This window comes from Branchiostoma floridae, chromosome 2, assembly GCF_000003815.2.
Source record: "Branchiostoma floridae strain S238N-H82 chromosome 2, Bfl_VNyyK, whole genome shotgun sequence".
Classification (NCBI taxonomy): domain Eukaryota; kingdom Metazoa; phylum Chordata; class Leptocardii; order Amphioxiformes; family Branchiostomatidae; genus Branchiostoma; species Branchiostoma floridae.
The window spans coordinates 21,014,398-21,038,017 of NC_049980.1; the positions used below are offsets into that span (position 1 = coordinate 21,014,398).

The 23,620-nt window shown below is 41.1% G+C and overlaps 1 protein-coding gene across 2 annotated transcripts; it reads right to left on the reverse strand.

Moving 5' to 3' along the window:
• Positions 1-2,479: 2,479 nt before the first annotated feature.
• LOC118409889 (regulator of nonsense transcripts 1-like) lies at positions 2,480-23,612 on the reverse strand. Of its 2 annotated transcripts, none has more exons than XM_035811262.1 (24): positions 23,248-23,612; positions 14,587-14,729; positions 13,648-13,737; positions 12,921-13,088; positions 12,363-12,543; positions 12,083-12,244; positions 11,694-11,867; positions 11,104-11,222; positions 10,666-10,873; positions 9,906-10,141; positions 9,415-9,529; positions 8,841-8,984; positions 8,223-8,436; positions 7,758-7,875; positions 7,410-7,566; positions 7,074-7,216; positions 6,881-6,923; positions 6,443-6,500; positions 5,881-6,045; positions 5,394-5,555; positions 4,884-4,990; positions 4,595-4,717; positions 4,063-4,174; positions 2,480-3,631 (listed from the first exon to the last, which is right to left on the reverse strand). In XM_035811262.1, exons 1-23 carry the CDS (start codon positions 23,434-23,436, stop codon positions 4,064-4,066), a joined length of 3,330 nt encoding a protein of 1,109 aa, XP_035667155.1. In that variant the 5' UTR covers positions 23,437-23,612; the 3' UTR covers positions 2,480-3,631; position 4,063. The 2 variants fall into 2 exon arrangements, with proteins under 2 accessions (XP_035667155.1, XP_035667154.1); XM_035811261.1 differs by having other exon boundaries at positions 9,897-10,141.
• Between the last annotated feature and the right edge of the window lie 8 nt (positions 23,613-23,620).

A 23,620-nucleotide genomic window follows, 5' to 3' on the forward strand; every position in this document is an offset into this window, starting at 1 on the left:
CAATTTGTAAATTTGCTACATCCTGTTGGACCATACCACAACAGCCAATGATGATCTTGATCGAGGAAACATTTTCTGTCTTATGGCAATTAATCACCTTAGGACTTAGGAAAGAGAGAGGTCGGCGAGCTCCTCCATCTTTCTTTCCATGTTTGTGCTGCCTCCTCTTCCCAGACGGGGTGTGACCACTCCCGCCAACATGTGGCCTCTTTTGGGGCGTTGATGGAGTTGACATCATGACTGAGGGAAACAATATTGGACAGTCTAAGATGATTTTTACCCTTTTATAGAATATATTTCCTTGAGGTATTTCAATGAAGTTATTGATGACACTTTGCTTACTTTGGGAGAATGAGACACAGTTATTGAACATGTCAATAAAGAACCAAAATTAAAGCAAAATGTACCTTTAACATTACAATTTAGGATAATTTTCTATCTATGGATGTCCCATAAGATATAAACTGGTCTGGTATGCAATTTTTTTCTGTTTCATTGGCAAGGATTAAAAACTCTCGAAAATAAACTATGATATTCATAAACATCACTGCTAACCTGGGGAATCAACAATAATCCATAAATTACAAATCTTACACACCACTGCACCACTTGATAACTTACAAATTCTGACAGACTCTCAAATTATGAAACTGAAAGACTACAACTACTTTTTGACAAGATTTATTGGTCCAAATATCAACGACAGTACGTATATGACAGTGAAGGTGAAAATGTAGATCAGACTCCTTCGTATAACTCACAAGCAAGCCTAACCAGTCAATAATGACAAGATAGGTAAACAAGTTCTACGGCTATGTGATCCCGAGCGACCGTCTGTTTAGCGAATATTAAGCCCACAAACGCCCACCCTTGAAAAGTCTGTGCTACATAAATCTAGTTCTTTTGCAAGTACAGTAATACGTTCAGGTTGGGCTCTCATGAGTTTCAAGTGAATTCATCGACCCGAAGTACGAAAATCCATCTTGGTAACTTCCGCCTTTGCGACATATACGATACCCACTCACCTCCGCATTTTAAGCGAGTTTCCAGTCCAACCAACAACATTTTCCGTTTGAATAGGTTTTCCCTGAATGTCTGCTAAGTCCCCATACTGTAACAATCTTTCCAAACTTTCTAAATTGCTTTAGGAAGGTAAAACTACGGCGCGTTCGTGTTTGTTTACGTGTCCGCCATCTTTTCTTTACCGGCTTATTTGCATATGTTAATGAGTTTAAAGGGCCTCCGCGCGACTGTCAGGCGTATGTAAACACGACCAACCATGCGATCCTGCGCGGCTGTTTTCGTGATCTTCCTATGAGTGCTTTTTGGTGCTTTTCGTTTTTTTAGACACACAATCAATCTACCATACGTAAACTACACTTTTTTTTAAAAAGCACCACTATTTGATTAACCAATGCGGAAGATTTGATAGCACTATATGCAAATCTCCAACATGCGACAACGGGATTTACGCATGAGAAGTCTATCGGCATTTACCTCAAAATTAAACATGTTCCTCGGGTATCACACACATCAACACTTTTCATGGAAAACTACAATTCCCGAACTCTAAAAAATGACGAAAATTACCCACCTAATTCTCTTGGCTGCTGTCCAACATGGCCAACATCTTGAAGATGCCCATGCCCTACATCTTGGGCTTTGCAGTTCCGGGTTTGCCGGCGTTCGCGCGGAAAATCGAACGCGATCGAAAGTAAAGTGCATCATGGGATATATGCAAATCCCCCCTTGGGACTGACCTAAGTTATCAATATTATCGTTTCCTTTTACAAATGTTGTATGTGCACTTCACAACACACCTTTGTAACGCAGCTGCTTATAAAACAGAGACTAGACAATGCCCACCACCAAAGTGGCATAGGAGTGTCTGCCAGCTCCATCTTGCAGTTAACACATCAGGACAGTAAGGTTTCTGACTGATCAAGAAACAATCCATGAAGAAGGAAGATATGGAACTTAGACTTAAGACTAAAGTAGGGAGGCCAGTATACCCTCTCATTGATACTGTTGTTTGATCCTACAGCTCGTAGTCCACCACAGCTATTGGGAGGTTTGGGATTGGTGTTATCATTTCCCTTCCTTTCACACATATTTCATTCTTTATTTGGGACAGGACCTATATAGCTAGTATTATAACACAAAAACCATTTTTCTGTCAGGTTTACATGCTTTTTAGTTACCTTCATGAAAAAGATTTAATTTCATTAACTGTGTAATGCATAACAAACATTACTTTGAATACATGCAAGCATTACACATCAGACATATACTGGTCATTTTAGCTGTGGATTATAGCAACATATCTTGGTCCTCCTACTGATCTTTTTGTAACACATCCATGTGGTAAGGACCTCATGTTGATTGGTGTGATCCCGTCAGACCCGGTTAGTGACAGTACCATTTCAGGGTGGTATGTAGGGCTTGTAGTTGACGTACTAGAAGTACATGTCATGACTCCTGCTGTGTACACTGGTTCTGGTGGTGTATTGTGATCGTCATTGGATCTCACATGATAGCATGGGCGCTAATACATGTGATTTGATGTTAACAAAAATATTGACCTGTGAGCTGTAATGTTCTCTTATACTATTTGGCATTTTGGCCAACAGGAGGCCATGATCACGAGCCCTGACACGGAAACAGAATCATCTGACAGTTTGATGTTACAAAACCTGCGCCGCAGTCTCTCCTCCCTGACTCTGTGTCTACCCTCGCCTTGCTGCTGTTTTCTGTCGTGATGTCCAGTTCCCACCTCCTGACCCACACCCGACGTATTCGGCTTGGGTTACGTCTGTGCTGTGGTGGGTAATGTCAGGATCAGCTCATGCCTCTTGTCAGCAACAACAAGTTGCTGAGATTTTGAGCTTTCTCTGTGCATTTTGGCACAAGACTGGTTACCCTGTACTGTTTTCTGTCCTTCTTGATACTGACACACTTGGGTCTTATAGCAGTGTCATTGGGTTATCCTCTGTCTTTACCCATGGCCCCCCTACATTCTGGAACAACCTCTCTTTCAGTACTCCACCCCATACGGCGTAGATTATTGCCGTACCCCAACAGAGACACGTCACTGCTGCCTTCAAAGGGAAGGAACGGTTTCTCCCCTATGGAAAGTTGTTTTACTAAAAGGCAAAGAAACAGCCTACGATCAGTGAATGGTACAAGAACTTACAAGACTCTTTCATACTTCAAAGATATGTTCAGTTCATTGTCTGACCTAGGATCTTACATACAGATCCTGCTTGGCCATTGTCAAACACATGGAGACTACCTGCTTTTTTACACCTTGACTCCTTACATTTCCAGCTTGACAGTATCTTAGCTAAACATTTTGAAAAGTTAAACTGCCCAAAGCAGGTATCGACTTCCTTCCTGAACAATTCTTTAAGGCATGAAAGCTCTGTTATTAGCCAATAGGAAAGGGTTTAACATCATGTGGTTCTGGTCGTTGCTCTGACAGTCACATGGTCCACTGTGATGTAACATTGGTTGTGATTGGCTGTGGGTGTGTCCATGCCCATGCTGTGTGGGCGGTGACACCCCTCCTGTAGCCAGCACACCTCCCCTCATCTCAGGAGGTCTCCTCTCTTTCCTGCTCCTCCGGTAACTCCTGAGAGTAACACAACAGTTTGAGAGAAAGGCTCAAGAAGAAACTGCATGTATTTCCCCTGTAGTGCAGTCTCCAGATTTATATGCACCAGTCTCCTATGGCCAAACCCAGCTGTCGCTGAAATTTAAAATTTTTTTTTTTCTAAATTCTCATACTCATCCCTTGTACAACTGGGTTAATAGTACTTCCTAGATACACACACATGCGTTGGTGCAGCCCACTTGACATACAGTTGAGGAAACCTTATCAAGTATCAAGTATATAAATAAGTTAATACACACACTATACATGTTAGTGTGATAGGCCAATGTAGAGGAGAATGATTCCCCTGAAAGAAATAGGTGTCAAAAGTGGCCCAAAAGAAGGTTCCTGATACCACGTACATAACTTCACAAACACGTTTGAGAACAATGACACATTGGTTTACACACCTCAATACTGGGAGAATCCTGCATGTTGGTATGCCCTGTCCCCTTGGTAAGTGGAGTCTTGTGACAAGACAGCATCTGCCTGGGACTTGAACTCATCACCCATGTAGCTATCCTGATAATGTTACACAACAGAGGTACCATTATTTATCATCATACATTCTGTTATCTTCTGCAAATTTATCACTATATCTTTGTTGCAGTATCACACTTTAGATTCAGCACATGAAGCTGAACAAGAAACTATTATTGACAATGTTCGTCTTATTCACAGTGTACAGGTACATAGTTCAAAGAAAAAAAACACACAAATATGACCTTTTGATCTTAGCATTAAGAAGAAATACCTCAATAAAATTATCTCATAACCTAGAGGAGCAACAAACTCTAACTAAAAGCTCTAAATAGCAATTACTCAAGCAACTTGATATGATTTTAAGTTTCAGGTAGAATCCACTACCTTTCGTCAGTGACCACCTGACTACCCACAATCAAACTGCCCATGAGCAGGAACACAGAAGAGTGTGCAGGTTACCTGGGAGAGTTCAGGCTGGGACAGGCCTGGCTGGGACAGGCCAGACTGACCCATCTGGGATGGTTGGGACATGGACAGGTGACCCTGGGTCAGCGGACCTTGCGAGAACGGCTGGGAAGCGTCCTAAAAGGACAACAGAGATTTTACACACAGAAAAACATACTGTCATTCAGACAGTGTACTTTGCACTCATTCTGACAGCAATAATGTGACAAAGGACATACACCATTCAGTGCAAATCAGAGTGTATGATATGTTGACATGATTACAGACTGCAATGTTAACCAACCTGGCTGGACTGACTCTGCATGGAGTTGTAGCTGTTGTAGGTGTTCTTCTGTTGCCGCTGACCACGCCCACCCTTCCTGTTGGGCCCACGATTCATAGGTGGTCTGCCTGGAAAACATGGATCAGGCACATTGTAGTCCTCTACATGTATAAATGTAACAAAATCATGCAAATAAAAAGGTTTTGGAGAAAGCAAGAATCATGAAAAGAATGCAAATTAGTCCAAATAAGACACTACATTGCAAATGCTAAGATTCCAGAGTTATTTTCCTTCACATTGATGTGCAATTTCCACTGTTACTTATTCCTTATCTAAAATGATCCTAGGATGTTATGTTTCTGTTATGTTCTGCTATTGCATGTATAATATTATTTTATGTTGGGGCTTGCCCCGCGAACAGGCAACAAGTTATTTTCTGAATAAATAAATAAAATAAAATGAAAATGAAGGTATAAATTTTCATGGTTTATCTTTGTCATGAAGCTTGCTGATGTGCCAGTGCTACCATACCTGGGACACCCTGCCCGTAGTAAGGTCCCGGTGGGTGGGCTGGGGGCATGAACATCCCCACAGGAATGGGTAAGGCCATGCCTGCTGCCTGGGAGTGTTCATTGCTGATCATACTCATCTGGTCGTGTGGTCGGTAGTAGTCATTACTGCCATAGCCCGGACCTGAAAGTTACACACAGACATGCACACCATAGGTGTATATCATCACAGAGTGCTATGCTGGTCGACATGGAATCTTCTTTTACCATTCTCTCACTACAATGTGACATGCACATGTAAACTGTTCAACCCTGGTTGGCAGACACATGAGTTCATGACCAGCAAAAGACTAACTATTTCTGTACACTGTTACACATGTACTGTAGAGAGAACATGGCTGCTTGACATCCTCTAAAGTAGAGATGTTGAAAAGAATGCAGGAAGTGACAATATCAGGTGAATAAATAATGCCTCTTAAGACTAAATTCACTACAGCAAATAGACTGACCTCCATTGAAGGCCCCAGACCTGTCGTATGCTCCCCCGGGGATGAGAGCTTCCCGAGCGTCCCACATGGCCGTGGACATGAAGCGCCCTCCGGGGTTGGTCGTGTTCACCAGCTTGCGAGGTTTGCTGAACTGAACCATGCTCTCCTTCAAGTTGTTCAGGGGGCCTACAGAGAAGGCACAGGGCCATTGTTTTGCTATTTTTCTTTTGTTTTACAAAAGTGGTTAACTACCTTTAAGTATAACAAATCAGTTTTGCACACATCATCAAACTGCATAAAGCTTGACTGTAGGGTTTGAACCACTATCACAGGGTGGGATGTACCATTACTCTTTCAGTAAGTGCAGTAGAATATTTAGCATGCTTGAGGGGTGGCTCTCCTCAAACATGGAGCCTCTGGCTTGCAATTGACAGCTGGTGATGGCACGTAAAATGTATCAAGAGAGGGATTCATACAGGACAGGTAAGGCTGTTCTACCTGGGGACAGGCACAAAGCTGCCTGTTTTGTACATAACACATTGGGAATCTGTAACAACAAAACATACATAACAACAGTACATACCTTCTACCAGCACCTTCTGTTCCTTGTAATCCACCAACAGGTTATTCCACAGAGGTTGCTACAGACAGAGAATGTAGCAATATTGTCAATGTATCATCATTAACATTTTGAGGATACAACCTGTATCTTAAGAACCTACTTGTACATGCACTTAACCACTGATAGAAAGAAAATCGCAAGTTCCCTAAGAAATGGTACAAATACACAATGTATTGCCAGATATCAAGATAATACCACTGAAAAAAAGGTAATTTGCAAAATGGTCTAATCTGAGCAAGGCAACATCAGGGGGCATTAATAGGCACCACCCATCATTAACAAGTTTATAACAGTACGGAATAATTAGTGACATTCTCTACAAACTACTTTTAAATTCATTGGTTCAGATAGTTGCAAGGATTTCAAAATATCTACACCGAAGTAAGGTTGTTTTCTTACCTTGGACAAGACTTTGGGGTTTCCGACGATAATGATGCCATACCTGAAATCATATACAGAAAACCCTGCTTTAACAAGACATGTCACATCTTATGCATGAAAGCTCAGTTATCCATGGTGACAATTTTTTTTCTACAATCTACAACAAGAGATCACCAATTTGCCACTTCAACATTACTATTCCTGCTCTAACCTTGCTCTTGTAAGGGCGACGTTAAGTCGTCGAGGGTCTTTCAGGAAGCCGATGCCCTGATGCTCGTTGGCCCTCACACAGGACAGGATGATGAAGTCCTTTTCTCGCCCCTGGAATGCATCCACACTCGCCACCTCCACTTCCTGGGAACGAGAGTCGTCAACTATCAGCTCAAGATCTAAAAGTTTTACCTGCCACAAACAATATCTTATGCATTTGGATGAGCAAATTTTATATAGCCGATCCTAACTTCGTCACACACTCTCTCCTCCATAATTGACTTCAACATGACAGGTTATAAAGAAGAATGAAAACTGTCCAGATGAAGGAACTGACCATATACAGCTTGGTGTGGAGCTGCCCACCAAACTGCATGTACTGCACCACGAATGCCCTTTGACCTTCGTATGGTGTGATGATGCCAATCTGATCTGGCTTGACCCCTGCCCGCAGGAACTTGGTGGTGATCTTTTCAACATTGGAGGCTTCAGTCCTGTGAGAGAGGTAAAAAACATAAAATTTACTTTTTCTTCCAGTCAAACCTGTAGAAGTGACAACATCTCTAAAAGGAACACCTGGCCAATGCCAATGGTCCCTTAGACAATGTGTGAGTGATTAGTGATTGAATGAATGAGTGATTGATTGATTGAGTCAGTCAGGGATTCTCTGGCAGCACGTACTCACCTGTTGAGGTAGGACGTTCCTGAGCTGGCAATTTCCTCTTGTCCACTGGTGGCATAGAAGAACATGGGCTTATCAGGCTGTGGCCAGGGGAAGTCCAGCCCTTTCTTGGTGCGTTCAGCTGCAAGACAAATAACAAGACATAGGCCTGCGTCAAAGACTGGAGATTTCATCTAACATGGGTGCTCCCACTTTTTAGGTGAGTGGCAAAATTGTAATGTCAATATTATCATTCCAAGCATGTCCACTTGTTGGGTCTTCGGTTGAGTGGTGGAGATTTTTATGTTATGAATTTACAAATAAAGTTTTCAAAGTGTAAGCTGTTTAGTAATACATGTATAACATTTATAAATTGCTTAATTGCTAATGCACCCTTCTGGCTCCTCCAATTCTTTCTTCTTGGAAAATATTGTTCTTCGTGGCTTTACTACTCTATCTGCATACATGTATTTTTTTGCCATGACTTACCAGCAGTTACCCCGTTCTGCAGTGACCCTTCATAGAAAATGTTGGATGGGAAGGCGCTGAGAGCAGGGTGCATGCGGTACTGCACCTGCAGCCTGATTGGTCGAATGCCAAGTACAACCAGGCGCTCAAATAGGGACTGCGAGAGTCCTGCCCGCGCCGCCTTTTTGCACATCACCACGGGGCCCAGCTGGCAGTGATCACCGACAAGGATCAGCTGTAGCATTTCAAAATGCCATCATTAGCTGTGTTAAACATTCATAACCTTCCACAGTATCATCAGTGAGCAGAGCTCCTATACAAGATTTTATAAAACATTAGTCAAGTCATACAGCAAGGTAAACATGCTTCACTTGCACATAAGTACTTCTTAGCTCTCAGCTCAAGCACTATTGGAGCCAAGCCATACTTCTCAACGAATCCCATTACACCACTTCTTCCTGTAACATCTTCTGCCTGTTACATGTTCTATTCACACACATAGACAAACCTAACAAACACACCAACACTTCCGTTTTCACAGAAGTAAAAATAACTGACAAGCTAGAAATGAATGGTTTATAAATGATACGTCTTAGTTTCTCTTCACATACTATAGTTGTACTACCGATGCTGTGTTACCTGTTTGCACCCCAGGATGATGGGCACCATGCACTCTGGCTCCGTGGCCTGGGTGCTTTCATCCACCAGAACTGTGCGGAACTGGAACTTCTGCAGACGGGGGTCGCCTGCCCCCACACAGGTACAGCAGATCACGTCTGCATGCTGAGACAAGACAACACCTGTTAGTATTCTCCTACTATACAAAAAGCTTATGCACAAATATGTAGTTTCCAAACTTCATAGTAAGCTTTAACCATTAGACATTACTGCCTTGACAACAATACTGTCAAACAGGCAAAATATGCAACAAGTGATGTAAATAATAGAACCTTCAGCAGCTCAAAATTCTCTATTTCTTATTTCTGCAATACAGTATCTTGAGTCCAGTATCTGATTCATGCAATAAGACCATATTCATAATACCAAGCCTTGAATCTTCAACAAGCCAACTTATGAGTTGTCATTGTTCGTTTCCACAATGCCTGTCTACATTGAAGACTACAGGTGGGCATTTAGAGTATGAATACTGCCATGGGTTCTGTCTGACCTATTTATGTTGCCTTGTGCAAGATGAATGGTTTAAAAAACCAACCTGGAGGAGTTCACGTTCTGCGTTGCGCTTGAGCGTCCTGTACCGTTTCTCATCAGCTGATGAAAGCTCCCCAGTCTCATCCTTCAGCTGCTGCAGCTTCTGCAGTTCAGGTAGGCTGCATGGGATGAAGGGCAGTCAAATGGAGAAATACATATGGTCTACATGTGGTCTACAACTTGGTTTGAGTTTGTTTTGTGACACATCAAGTTTGTGAAGCAGAACAGTTTTTATATTGCAATAGGCAACAAAATTGAAAAATGGGGCTCCTATCCAACAAACTCTTTCGACTATACATGTAGGTGAATCATCCCTTACTGGTAGATTTGGGGCCAAAAGGAGTGATTTGCATGAAAAATGTACTACAATCAATAACATCACAAGAAAAACTTTCAGAGAAAATTTGAGAAAAGAACTCCCTGAAAAGTGGCCGATGCAAGCTTCTTCTAACTTAAATAAAAGCACAAACAAAGAAAGAAACAAACCATTCTGACCTCTCCATGTTGCGGATCTGATTGTGGAGTGCGAGGAATGACACTGGGGAGTCGATCGCCTCTCTGCTCTTGGCACACAGACGCACAACCTTCAGCCCCGTCCTGTGGATCTTCTCTGTCAGCTGATCCACTGCGATGTTGCTGGGCGCACAGACCAGGATCTGGCCGTTGTTCTGCTTGGCCAGGTGATACACGATGGAGGCTGATGTCACTGTCTTTCCTGTACCAGGAGGACCCTGCAAAATGGCTCAGCATGTTACTGTCTGGCTAGTATCAAGAATCAACACCTGCTTGATCTGGCTTTAATATCAGATAGTGAACAGCATAACACTACCGATACTGCTGTTAATTTATTTACATTCAATGGTAGTTTTAATATGAGTAGGAGGGAAGAGGAAGTCATTGTGGTGTTTTAAATTCGTGGAAGAAAGAATTCTGCAGTGCAGTAGTCCCATATTTTGGAAATGTATTTTTGATGTGTCATGTAATAGCAGCGGAGAGGTCACCACAAAAATAAAGCTACATTGCAGTAGCCAACACAGTTGTACAAAATGAATGAATGAATGAATGAATTCTATTAACATGTCATGTGTTGAAAACGCCCAGCCCACGTGTATGTGCTGCCAATCATAATGAACGCCAAATGTACTTGCCTTTCAATCTCAATGTATTCACTCTAAATTTATAATTACTGTATTGGCCAATATGATTGTTACATATCTATTCACACACACACATACACATACACAAACATCAGTACCTGAATGAGACTAAGAGGCCTCTGCAGTACAGTTTTAACAGCATAGACCTGTGAATGGTTCAGTTCAGGCAGCCCTGGAGCTGAGAAACGTTTGGGCAGCTGAGTTTTCATCACCACATCCTCCACCTCATGCCCCAGCAGCTTGTGGTAGATGTACCCTGACACTGACGTCTCATCTACGGCAAATGTCTTCATGGCAGCCTGCATTCTATTGTGAAGAAGTGAAAGGTTGGTTATAATTCCATCTGGGTCATCAATTTTTTGCTTATTCTTTTCCTGCCTAAGCACAGACTCTTGTAGATACTTTTGTCATTATATTCTTGATCCATGTACTTCCTATCAAGCCAAATCAAACCTTAAAATGGTGACAAAAATTGAAAAAAAATGATGTGGTGAAAAACACCGATGTGGTGGAAAAAACTGATCTGGGTACAGCACCTGTCAAATGAGGTGGACTTCCAGACAAAGTCGATGGCAAAGTTGTGGGTTAGATCCACAGGTGCTCCAGCATTGCTGCGCAGCTCAATACACACGTCTTCTGTGTAGTTATCTGGAACCTAGCAAAGATACAAGGAATGCAATATAGCAATATCTACTAGAAGCACAGATCAACAGGACCACAGTTAAAGAAATGTCCAAACAAAGCTCCTACTTACTATAGAAAACAGAATGAAACACCACTTATAATTATGCACTTAACTGGGTAACTAACTAATCTAATCAGATTTCAGTGTCAACTTTTTATTCTAAATCTGAATAATCTTGGGATTTAGTGGATAAAGAAAAAAAACCGATAAGTGCTGTAAAAAAAAGGAAACAGAAATCTGCCCACTGTAAATGTTAAAATATTTGAAGTGGTTTTAAGTTTGGTATTTTTATGGTGAGAAGTTCGGGAATATTCATACTGTCTTTCAAAATTGATTACTACATTACTACCGGCACTGCAAACTAAAAGACACGAGTCTCCTGATTTAATGTTAGTTACAATGAAATTCAAATATAGTGAACTTAAAATAAATTTCCAGTACCTTGACGACATGTCCAACCTCCTTCCACTTTGGCCCAAGCTCTCCTTCATACCTGATGCGGAGCTCGTCTCCGGGCATCAGGCGCATGTCACTGTCAGTCTTGGGCATGGTGAAGTACGCCAGCCGCTTCTTATTCAGACCCAAGTCCCAACGCACTGTTATATTGGAGTGGGTCTATAGAGAGATAAAATAGAAACACTTGGCTCTCAACAAGGATTACATTAACAATTTGACCATTCCTGATGATTGATTTCTGTAGAAGCAACCTGTACCCCTTCTAGGCAGTATAATTATACAATCCTCACAAGCAGTGATGCTTTCTCTAGGACATTTTTTAAGTTGAACGTAAATTTTTTCCAGTTTTATCAACAAGCTGCAACATCGTATACCTGCGACTCCTTCAGTTTCCTGTCATAGTCAGCCTCTAGTTTGACCAGCGGCCCCAGGATGTTCTGGTACTGGTAGGCATCCTCGTACCGCAGCAGCACAGCCTGGGGCTCCTCATCCACACCTGGCTTCTCCAGGTCCTCCAGGGTGGCATTAGGGTTCTCCTACAAGTACATCATCAACAAGACAATCAGAGATGGTAGATTCTTCATATCACAACAAGAAGGGAGGAAATATCCTGCATTTGTTGGCCAGTGTTACTGGATCTGGAGGTGTTCTTACCTTCCAGATCTCCTCCAGCTTGTTGATCTGCTGTGCGGTGATCTGGCGAGCCCGCAGCTGCTCGTGTTCTGACGGGACCTTGACCAGCCAGGGGAGGAAGCAGCGGTCCTGGATCAGGGGCTGCCACTGGGTCTGGTCCCAGTTCATGTCCTTCAGGTTGGACTGGGTTGCACATGGCTGCCTGTGGTCAGGGGAGGTGTTAAACAGACACTATGAATTAAGTTATTTTTGTAGGGACTTATTTTTGAGGTAGGTGAAAGTAGGTTTTCGATATGTTATAAGTTGCTGGTTGAAATAATTCAGTAGTACAGCAGAAACAAGTACAATGAAAACATGTTGTAAACACATATTCACATTGTCACAAATTTACAGTGGTCTCCGTGAAAACCCAGACATTTCAAATCTACAGTACATACATTGTCATATTCATCCAGTAAACTAGAATGAAATAGTTCATAAAACATGGACAGTAAATGGTCATACTGCACTGAAACCTTCAAACATTCTACAACTTCATCAAGAAAGTATAGACAAAGTGCTTGTTGGAAGAGTCCTTACCGACACAATAGCACCACTACTGAGTCAGCCTTGGCAGGAATAAAGCCCAGCAGGAAGACGTTCCTACAGCCACAGTTGTAACACTCCAGCACTGTCTCTCCCAGGGCTCCGTCCTTGTGCAAGGTCACCTCTTTGTGCTTGGCCCTCACCAGGTGGTTGATGATGTGGCTACAACATGGTTGTATATCATATAAATCAACAATCTTACCCACCTACATTATAGTTGTACATTTCCAACAAAATAGTTACATATACATGTACTGCTGTTACTGTAAGTGTAATCCTCTTAGTTTAACAACATAGATAATTTTTCCTCAATACTGCTTATATTTTCTCTCCTGAGTTGTTTTCAATGTAATGTTCCATTAACTAAAGTCTTCTTTGGTAAGACTCAAAATACCACCTATCACAGGTAAAATGGTATGCCGTGTACAGTTGTGTACATGCAACTAACCTACACAATTCCTGGTAGAGGGTGCATAAATGTATTGGGATTTTTGCTAACCATGTTGTTTGTTAAAACCTGCGAAATATCAAAGTCTATCAGAGTGGTGCAGATAAGATTTGTCTGGTGTAAAACCTATTTGGAGCTCTGATAGACCAATACCATAGCCCTGCCATATCAGTCAAAGGGTAGAAATGAAAAATAAGATTATAACAATTCAAATACTTGATGTCATTGGTTGAACTGCTAATTGCCATGATCTTATTGGTGTATTGGCCCCACCTGCCAGAGGTGTTGCCACGGCCGTTACAGAACCACTTCTTGCACATTCCACACATCACCACACAGTTGGGGTCATGGATACCACAGAACCTGAGACAGAATGGGACAATGAATACATCATCAGTTACTTGATACAAAATAAATCGAGCAACTGTATGAATATTCTCTTTAGAGGAATGTAAATAATCGAGCAAATAAGAAAAGGGTCCTGAAGTGTTACAACTGTGGCTGCAAGAAACTCTTCCTCGTGGGCTTTATTCTCTAGACAATTCGTCCAGTTGCTTCATTTACTATGTAATTGCCTGACCATGGAATGATGGATGTCTTACCATTATCAAACCATCTGCCAAGTTCAGGACCATTATGCTAATTTCAGCTTGCATATTGTACTTTGTTGGTATTTACTTGTGCAATAATGTCAGATGTTAATATGACCCTCCAAACTGACAAAAAAATTACATGTGGTTTGAACTCTAAAGAGAATCAAGTCCCCCCATTGGTACCCTTGACATGCTAGCTTTTTACCATACCTTTTTGAAATCACCTCTCCATGGAAGGGCAAAAAATGATAATAAAAAAAATTCTGCCTAGAAGCCTGGTCTTAACACACCCTCATTTCCTTCAGGCTGGAGCCTTCATCAACTGGTACATACATATGTACATTATAATGTACTGGTACTGGCAAGTCTTCAATAACTGAACAAAACTGATATATTGTTTCTAGCTCATATTTTGACATTTGACATTTGGGGAGTAAGGCTTGTATGAAAACTGAATACAAATTGGGAATTGTACAATAGCACATTTTTTACAAGTCAGATGTTGCAATGGCTTCTCCCAAATATTGTTGCTGCTGTGTCAGTAGAATAAGAAAACAAAAGACAATCAATAGTTAGAACAAAAAAATGTGTTCAGAACTAGTGACTGTGTTCAACTTACTTGCAGGCATGGTTTGGCAGGTCCTTGGTGTAGTAAGTGTCCTCCTCCTCCTCTTCCTCAAAGTTAAGCTCTCCCATGGCCTGAGTAGCAGCCCCGATCCCATCATCCAGCCCGTTCTGCAGGGAGCCATCTTGTCCATTCACCTACAGGAAAGTCAGGACATAGAGTCATAGCCTTCCTCCTCAAATATTTCAAATTACCAATTCTACTGTGAAAGACATACAGCCAGGTGTGCTTATCTAGCCAATGGTTATCAGAATTACAAAAAGCTAGCCCTGTGGATGGGAGTAATACACAAAATACATCATACATTGTATGTAACAGTTACAATCTATTATCCCCGTCAGCAGTGTCATCTTATTGAGAGAGGCCAGATCTAGAGTCAATTTTTCGTTCAGATTTAGAAGTAATAATCTGGCTAGTTTTGTTTTGAAGTTGGTGGTGAGTGATATCATACTCAACCTATGTATGTTGTGACATTTGGCTGAATCATGACCATAATCTTTACAACAGAATTCCTTTTGTCATGAATTTTGGATCAAAACAAAAATAATCTGGATTAACAAGTACCACGGAAGACTCACTTTTAGCAGTAGAACATTCTAATGCTTGACACCCCCCCCCCCCCCATCAGATACTGAGAAAACAACCTGCGTGTCTGGACGCTCCCCTTTAAGCATTTCTAAAATTCTATCTTTGCTTCAAGAGGACAGTCACACAGTGTCTATGCTGCTGACTTAAAAAGAAAAAAGTTGCTAACACGTATCTCACTCAGAATGACACGCCTCAGTAATCAATTACTACCTCAACTTGGTGTGGAACTTGTACATGTACATGTACATGTAGCTGCTTAACACAACAATATTACATACACCATATTTTTGATTAGTGAAACCTTAGCTTTATGGACTCTATTTATCTGTACATAATGATTTGATGTCCATTCTGTTACCTTCTATCTACTGATTTTGTTTCACTGTCCTCTTACGTTGTATAATATATGTGACATCAATACTGTGTCTTATAAGCCCATGTGGGCTGCGGATGTAAAAAGGCAAGACATGCAAATAAATTGTAATTTCATTCATTCATTATGGCAAAACTTGAAAAAAAGTGATTCCCTATACTGTACCCAAAAAAGGAGAACACAGGTCAAAGGCATTCTGAAACAAATTTTGTTGATGTGATCCTCTCTTTTGCACCAGGATAACTAAGCTAGAGCTATTCCTTCTCCTTTTCCTGCACTGCCATGACTCACCCTTACATCGTACCTCACCCATCTCACCATTACCCCAATGAGGCCACCTGCTAGATGGGAATCCAAGGCCTTGGGGAGGCACTGCTGACGTTATAATGGTCTGCTCCCTGGATCATCTATTCTTTACACTAATTAGGTTGAGAGTATTTTATATGTAGTTAGGAGGAAAACCTAACTGAGGATGATAAATGTATTTACATGCAGCCTTAGCTGATTTAGCAGGGGTGTTATGCTGAAGAACAGCTACTAGTATACTGCTTGACCAATCTAGGCTCCAATTTATAAACTAAATAGCAGTAGCCTCATCTTTGCTATAAACTGTCGTATTCAGATACTGTGAATCTGATATACGTGAAACAAATAAACAAATTGTATCTAAAGTGATGATGTAAAACTCTATCACATGGCAGGTAGAGATTATGCCTTAAAGGCTTCCATTCCAACATCCATCATCTATCATCCAGAGACAGAGACATATAAAAAATTATCACTAGTTTTACTGTCGATTAGCAAATTTTCATTCAAAAATATCAAAAAGTGATATCAAAGAGTGAAATTGTACACAAACATATAGCAGTGAAACATGTATGCATGAATCTAATATTACAATCATAATGGTTTTTCATCATATACTATATATACTAGTGTTGTCATCATTTGTTCATAGATACACAAAAATGTACATCATTTCAGGGGGACAAAAAAAACTTATATCCAGTGGTCAAAAAATACCTCTACCTGCTTATTATTTTGACTGATGAAAAGTGACTTGTTTGTTTTGTTTGTTAACATGTAAGACATATGATATACCATGTTGACTTCTTTAAAATAAAGCCAGTGATTCCACCTGCATTACCATGTAGCAAGCATCACAAGTCCACAACTAATGGTGTTCCTGACATGTACGCATGTCTATCTGTTAAGCACAGATCACACAACTATGACAAGATCCACCATTAGCTATGCACTGATTCTCAATATAGATGCTATTAGATAGGCACCCTGAGAAAACCTACATGTACATGTAGACACAAGGCTAATCTAATTTGCTTCATGACAAGTCAAAGCCGCTGATAAAGACAGGCCTTGTAATGATGTCATTGAGACATTGTTGTAAATCTTGTGGCTTTAGAGCATCTCTATTGCCAACATGACCCGTTACATCCATATTGGCCGTCGGTGTTTCCAGCTGCAGATTGTACTGCACAGAAAACGGTAGATTGTCTGTGAAGAATTGTTAATAAAGGGCTCACCTTTCTGGCCATGTTCAGCCTAAGCCATCACTGAGCTCTCGTCACCAGGTAATATATAAAGGCCTGAGGAGGCCCCCGCAAAACATGATAGAATTCCCCAGACCTCAACATTGCCAATTCAACTCCTGTTGGCATTCCACTGCCCTTAGAGCAGACACATGGATCAGACCACTGTCTGTTGGGCAAGGGAACTGAGACTGTCTACATTTGTATATACAATGTAGATTGTAGAATAAAGCTGGGGTAGTCTATGTCTTGACTAGGGGCCAAATTCACTGGTGAAAAAGTAATGCACTTGTAACTGCAAGCAAATTCATTACATTTCCCTCCCAAACTCTGATCCCAGTATAAAAATGGATCATTCAGACATTTTCTCTCCGAAATGTATAGAACTTGCAAAATACAAATGTGCAAAAGCTATAGATGATTTGAAAAGAAACCCAAAATACATATTTTCCGTGCCTCATTGTAGAGGGGTCAAAAAGGACTGTGTTAAACAGAGCTATAGTATAAATATTATCCATCCAAAATTGGAGGTACACACCTAATTTTTGACCAATGTACCAGTTTACCTAGGTATTTACACAGTGTTACATATATACAGGCCCCAATGCCATGTACACTAGAACTACCAATAGTAACTAGCACTATAGCACAGTATATTGTTGACACTCAGGTTTCATAAAAGATAAAATCTTTGCTAGATCACATCCTTAAAAATGTAAAGATAGCTACTTGTATAATCTTTCTGATTCAAGTTCTAAAGTAGACTTTGTAATAATATATAAGGTTTGTAATCTACTTTGATCCTTTTTCTGTATATCTTGATCTTCAGGTTGGGTGCACTACTCCATCTTTATCACTTTTATCATCATGGCATAGCCTGACCAAAATATAATAATAAGTTATGAGTAACTTAGGTGTGGTTGAATCATTAGAATTTAGATGCACTTCCAGATGTCATTTGCATTAGCATGCCACACCAAGAAAATCTGTCCATAAATCAGCCTTGTGCAGAGGACATAAATTGCTTGTTTCTCTATGTACTGTGCCATGTTTGAGTGGCTACTGGCCACGGATCACCTTTCTCCACATTCCCTGAAGCTAACCTTAAGCCAGCTTGTGCTGCACAACCCTCACCAGTTCAGCGCTCTTCCTCCAGGGCTTGGGGATATCCACATATGCACATGTGTAATATAACTACAAGTATAAGTCAGGGGTACCATTCAAAGAAAGAAATATTAATAACTCAGGCCAAACAGAAAAAAAATGTTGTTTCACTGGGAACGTTGATCATGTGCCCTATGACAGTTTATCAATGCTCAAGGAATGTAGATGATCCATTTGATGATGATATTCGCATGGAGCCTGCTGCATTTGGATTGGATACATACAAGGTGTATTTCGCAAAGGTATTACTACTATTACTGAATAGTATCAGCATGATCGCAAGTCAGATCATCCGACCCAAGGAAGGGTTTGGTACTGAGAAAGGGCTGGTACTTTTGAAATTACTAGAAGTGTTGTATCTTTTATGTAATACCCATCCAAAACAATACACTACAAAATACTCATTGATGCAAATGCAGCAGACGCTGAAAAAATTAAGCCTCCTGGATATTACAATTTACAGCAATTCCAGTGTCTTAATAAGGTATTCGAATTTTTGACAGCAGTGCATGTGACGTACATAAATGAAGCCTGTGTGATACATCAAGAAGCCTGTGGGATACCATTAGATATGGAGTGGTTTGGAACACATGTATCAAACGTTATCACGGCCCAGGTAAGACATGAAGACAGATATTTGTCATCGAGCTGCTGTACGTTTGATCGGTAGGAAAGCTGCTAATAACAACGCAATGCTTTCATGGTACTTGCACTTCAGGGACTTAACAGTCCCTTTCCCCCAAGATTGTGGACAAAAAGCTCTAGCTCTAGATGTTGGGACAGGGTTGGAAGTCCACAATCCTGATTGTCCCAAGCAAGTGAAAGTGCCTTTCGGACAAGCGCATGTACTATCCCACTTGCCCAATCGGGTAAGTAAGATTTTTCCATGAGTGAGATTTTTATATACCCCAGGTACTTGATACTCTTTACAGTCAAAGCATCAAGCCATGTTTAACACAGAAAAATTGAGTCAATAATAAAATAATTCCATTGCTGGAGATGGAAATACGTAAAAAAAATGTTATTTAAATTTTGGGCAAGTGAAAAGGGGAAGATATTACCGCCTGGGTACCATCCGGATAGAAGTTCGCTCTGGCGTTTATTATAGTTTAAACTATATAAAGTCGCAGTAAAGTAAAATATACAGTTACAGTCGCTTCTCTGCTATTCCGTCTGGGAACCTTGACATCTCTAACATCTGGAATCGTCCAAATTTTGGACGAGGGCACTGATTGGTCCCTACAAAAGCGAATTTAGAAAATTTTCAAATCTTGCCCCTTTGAAATACTATTTCCAGCATTTTTTGGGCAAATGTTGCTGACAGACTACGCTAGGTTAATGACATTTCCACCAATGTTACACATGGCTTAAACTTCAGTTACTGCGAGTGACCCCCTCTCCCCGACATATTTTCACCATTTTGAATGCCAAAGGCACAAGCCATTGTAAGGAAGGTTCAGAAAAATTTTGAAATCTGGACCCCCTGAAACGTCATTTCCTGTGTTCTGACTTCTGAGGGACAAATTTTGCTGGCAGACTAAGCTTAATTAAATGACATTCTATTAGAGAAAAAAGTTTTGTATGGGCAACGACCCATGCCCCTAACATATTTTCGCCATGTCGTCATGAGAGCCAAAGGCGTAAACCGCCACAAAGGAGGTCAGGAGAAACTTTGACCATCTGAAACGTTATTTCCTGCATTAAGGAGCACAATATGCCTGAAACTAACCTAAGTTTAACATTGACATTTCTATCAGTGAAAAGGTTTTTGAGGGTGATGCTTCCGCAACATATTTTCACCATGTCCAGCGCCAAATACCGGGAGGTCGGAGAAATTTTGAAATCTCGGCCATTTGAAACGCCATTTCCTGCATTTTCTGAGGTCGATCACACTCTGTAGTCTGAGGTCGATCTGGTGTTTGACTTCATGGGTGTTAGGAATTACTAAGAATTTGTTGGTAACGCTTAACGGTGAATCCAGGAAAACAAATAACGCTTAACATAGAATTAAAACTGCCAATAACGCTTCACAAAGAATATGGTGGTCACGCTTAACGTTGAAATAGAGTGGGCCGGTAACAATTAAAGGTGACTTAAAATGGCTCGTAATGCAAGGGAAAACAAGGCATGCAGGCCCTCCCTAAAGACTGAACTGTATTGAGGTATTCGGCTATTTGCCATTGTACATCTAACTTGAAATCATAGGGGCAACTGCCTATGAATTATGCAGATTCAACGAGCTGATTACGTCTTAAGGAAAAAAGGCAAATTCGTATAATTTGACTGCTATTTCCTTCCATGAACCAAGAACCATCATCTCGGATTGGAACAACGTGGCTACAATATGATTATTACATATACAACATCAGACTCAGAGTTCACATCTGATACACAACAACATCTGCATCTTGACCTTTGGGAACCAAAGCAACGCCCTTCCTCACCGCGTGGTATAGTCTGATATAGGAGAGTTGTATAGTATGCCAGCATCAGAACACGATGGTCTAAAAGGCCCTTGAAAATCCTATCTTGTCAATCAATGTCAATCAACCATTTCACTAATGGCAACAATAGCTGATTGGTTCACACCTTTGAGGGCGGGAACTAGAAATGTTTTGGTCGCACCTAGACTAGCAGAATTTTTCCCGCGAACTTCCCCATTCAAATGCACGCCTGTCTCCGCCCCAATTGTTCCCCTGTTTGCATAGTAAACAATACCCAAGCTTTCAAACCGGTCATTCCCACGATGATGCGTCTTACTGATACAGCCCACTCAGTCCTTCTTTGCTACATTTTCGCCTATTCTGCCACCAATATTTATAAAATACCGAAACTAAGGTCATGCAAGGAAATATCAGTTTCCGACATTCCCCGGGGCCTTCACCGCGCGGTCGCCGGGGACGCGCGGAACCCGTCGCCATTTGTAAACAAAATCTGCGCTACGCTAAACACACACGAAATTAACCGACAGAGTACGGATAGTTTGTCGATGAAGTCGACTTTCTATATATATTTTGTTTTCAAAACATATCCATGGAAGCAACACTTCCCTTGCTACATATTTGCGCCCTTGATTGAGAAATGTACAGATTAAATTACCGGCTTGACTCTGGCCCTGTCCTGTTCTATCAGTAATCAACGCCTCGGAAATATCATCTTCGCTTTCCGATTCAATAACGTATTCTTTCTAATAATTCATTACACCCATGTATTTCTATAATGAACTACAGTTCGTGATTCAATACGGGCGGTAACAGACTATGCACAAGCCGCTGTTTGATGTGTCGGCTTGTGTTCGACATGCATGCCTTTTGCCAGTTCTGGCGTCCTTGATAGGAAAATTGAAAAAAAAAAAAACACATCTCTGTAAATATAAATGCAACTTGTAATAAAGCACACAATGAAAATCAAAGCCTGGGGAAGAAAGGGGATTCTTTGACGAGGGAGCTGGATTAGACCGGTCGGCCCTCCAGTTTGTTTACAATCCCACGCCATGTATGAATCAATGTGCTGAATGTATTCGGCTTTTAATACGTGGTAAACTTCTGGAGTCCTTTTGGTTGAAATGGTACAGTACAGAAAAGATTTGAATTTTATTAAAACACACAGAAGTAAATCAATTTAGTTAAATGTGAAGGAGGGGGGGTTAAAGAGAGTGTTGTTGTTTGATAGCAGACCGGGTTCCTTTGTCTTGTATACAACCGACGCCATTTTCCCGTTTGTCTCCTTGCTCAAGTTTGTCACATTACTTTACCGGCATGCATGTATTTCTAATCACAAGAGGTACAGCCCAGACGTATGTTATTCAAGCATCTTTCAACGTTTCTAACTGTACAAATTCTCCCGGCCCGTGAAGCGGTCGATAATGTTTCAATTCCTCGTGCCGACACAAAGTTTTCGTGAAATTTTGTGAGAGTCTCCTAACGATCACAGGTTAATAGCCAGAGGATTGCATAATGCCCTACGACTGTACAAGCTGGACGGTGGTGCCCATATACAAAAAACTTGAAAACTACAGCAGTTTCTGAATCTCGTTTCCGCGGATTGGATAAGAAATTTAATACAGAACTCGTTCAGTTAAAAATCGCGGGCAATTATCTGGCTTTAGGCGCTCAGCGAATACAATAGAAGTATTTCTCACTTATTTGCATCTTGTATATCTTGTCTGCTTTGATTGAGCCCGACACAGCTCATTATAAGTCCCAAACAAACCCTTACAGCCATGTGCACTGTTTGAAATAAGCACAAGCTTCATACTCCGGCCTATGTCTTTTGATCTTCGTGGGATTTTCCGGCGAAAACAACATGGGCCTGGAGAGCGAAACTTCGCCGCCATTTTGATGACGTCGTCTGTTCGCTCCAATCAGGCTCACGGGAAATACGGAAGGGAAATGTGAGGAAATGTGGCCCAAAATTTGGAAAATAATCTTTAATTTCACAGACATCGGCGGAAAAGGATTGTAACTAAAAAATTATCGCTATGAACATTGACTTCAACTTCAACAAATGTTTAGTGCGTAAATTAGAAAAATATCCCTTGAGGAAAATTTGCAAAGTTCAAAGTTCGGTCACCTATAGTAACCTTTCTTACGTTCGTCTGATTTGATAGGGTATTTTTAACGCAGTGTATAAGTGTCACTTTTGCACTTGTATGAATTGAAAATTCAACATATCCTCTCTGTAAGTGAGTTTTGCTGTTTCTTGACATGACTACCATACATTCGTTATTTTGAGAAATATTTAGCAATGTGTATCAGTGTGTAGACATGGACACAGGGCCGCGGTTGGCACCCCGCGGTGCCTTGGGCGGGGCAAATTACCCTGACAACGCGGACAAAAGTATAGCAACCGGACCACCGTGGAACCGGAACTGAGCATATGCAACGTGCATGCACGAACGTGTGAGCTAGTAACTTACAGTACTTCTTACTTCCAACCATTCTCCCATATAGAAATAGAAGACACCACTGTTTTGCATACCTGGCTATGGAGATTCTGGTGCTCCAGTTGACTTGCCTGACTCTGGGTTTGAGTCTGGGAGGGAAGGGTGAAGTCCGTGAAGTCGAACTCGGTCCCTTGCGTGTCCGCTCCCATAAGCAGGTCGTTCTCTTCAGTTTCTAGGAAAGTTAGCGACTGAGAACTCGGTCCATACGCCTCGACGCTGCTCATTTTTGTATCTCTTATATTTCTACTTATATACAGAATGCGTTACTTTGTGTAGATATATACAAAACGTCTAATTTTCTGGAAAAACACAAGGAAATATCGAAAAGAACTATAACGAAACCGTCACAGATTCCACGACACTCGCGCCATTTTCACACAGATTGATGATGTAATAGAAAATTGGGTA

Excerpts from the sequence above, each read along its gene's own strand:
- LOC118409889 (XM_035811261.1), bottom strand. The coding sequence starts at position 23,436 with ATGAGCAGCGTCGAGGCGTATGGACCGAGTTCTCAGTCGCTAACTTTC. Across the intron at positions 13,738-14,586 it reads CTGCCAAACCATGCCTGCAA|GTTCTGTGGTATCCATGACC; the intron begins GTAAGTTGAACA and ends ATTCTGTCTCAG. Across the intron at positions 8,437-8,840 it reads TCATCCTGGGGTGCAAACAG|CTGATCCTTGTCGGTGATCA; the intron begins GTAACACAGCAT and ends GAAATGCTACAG.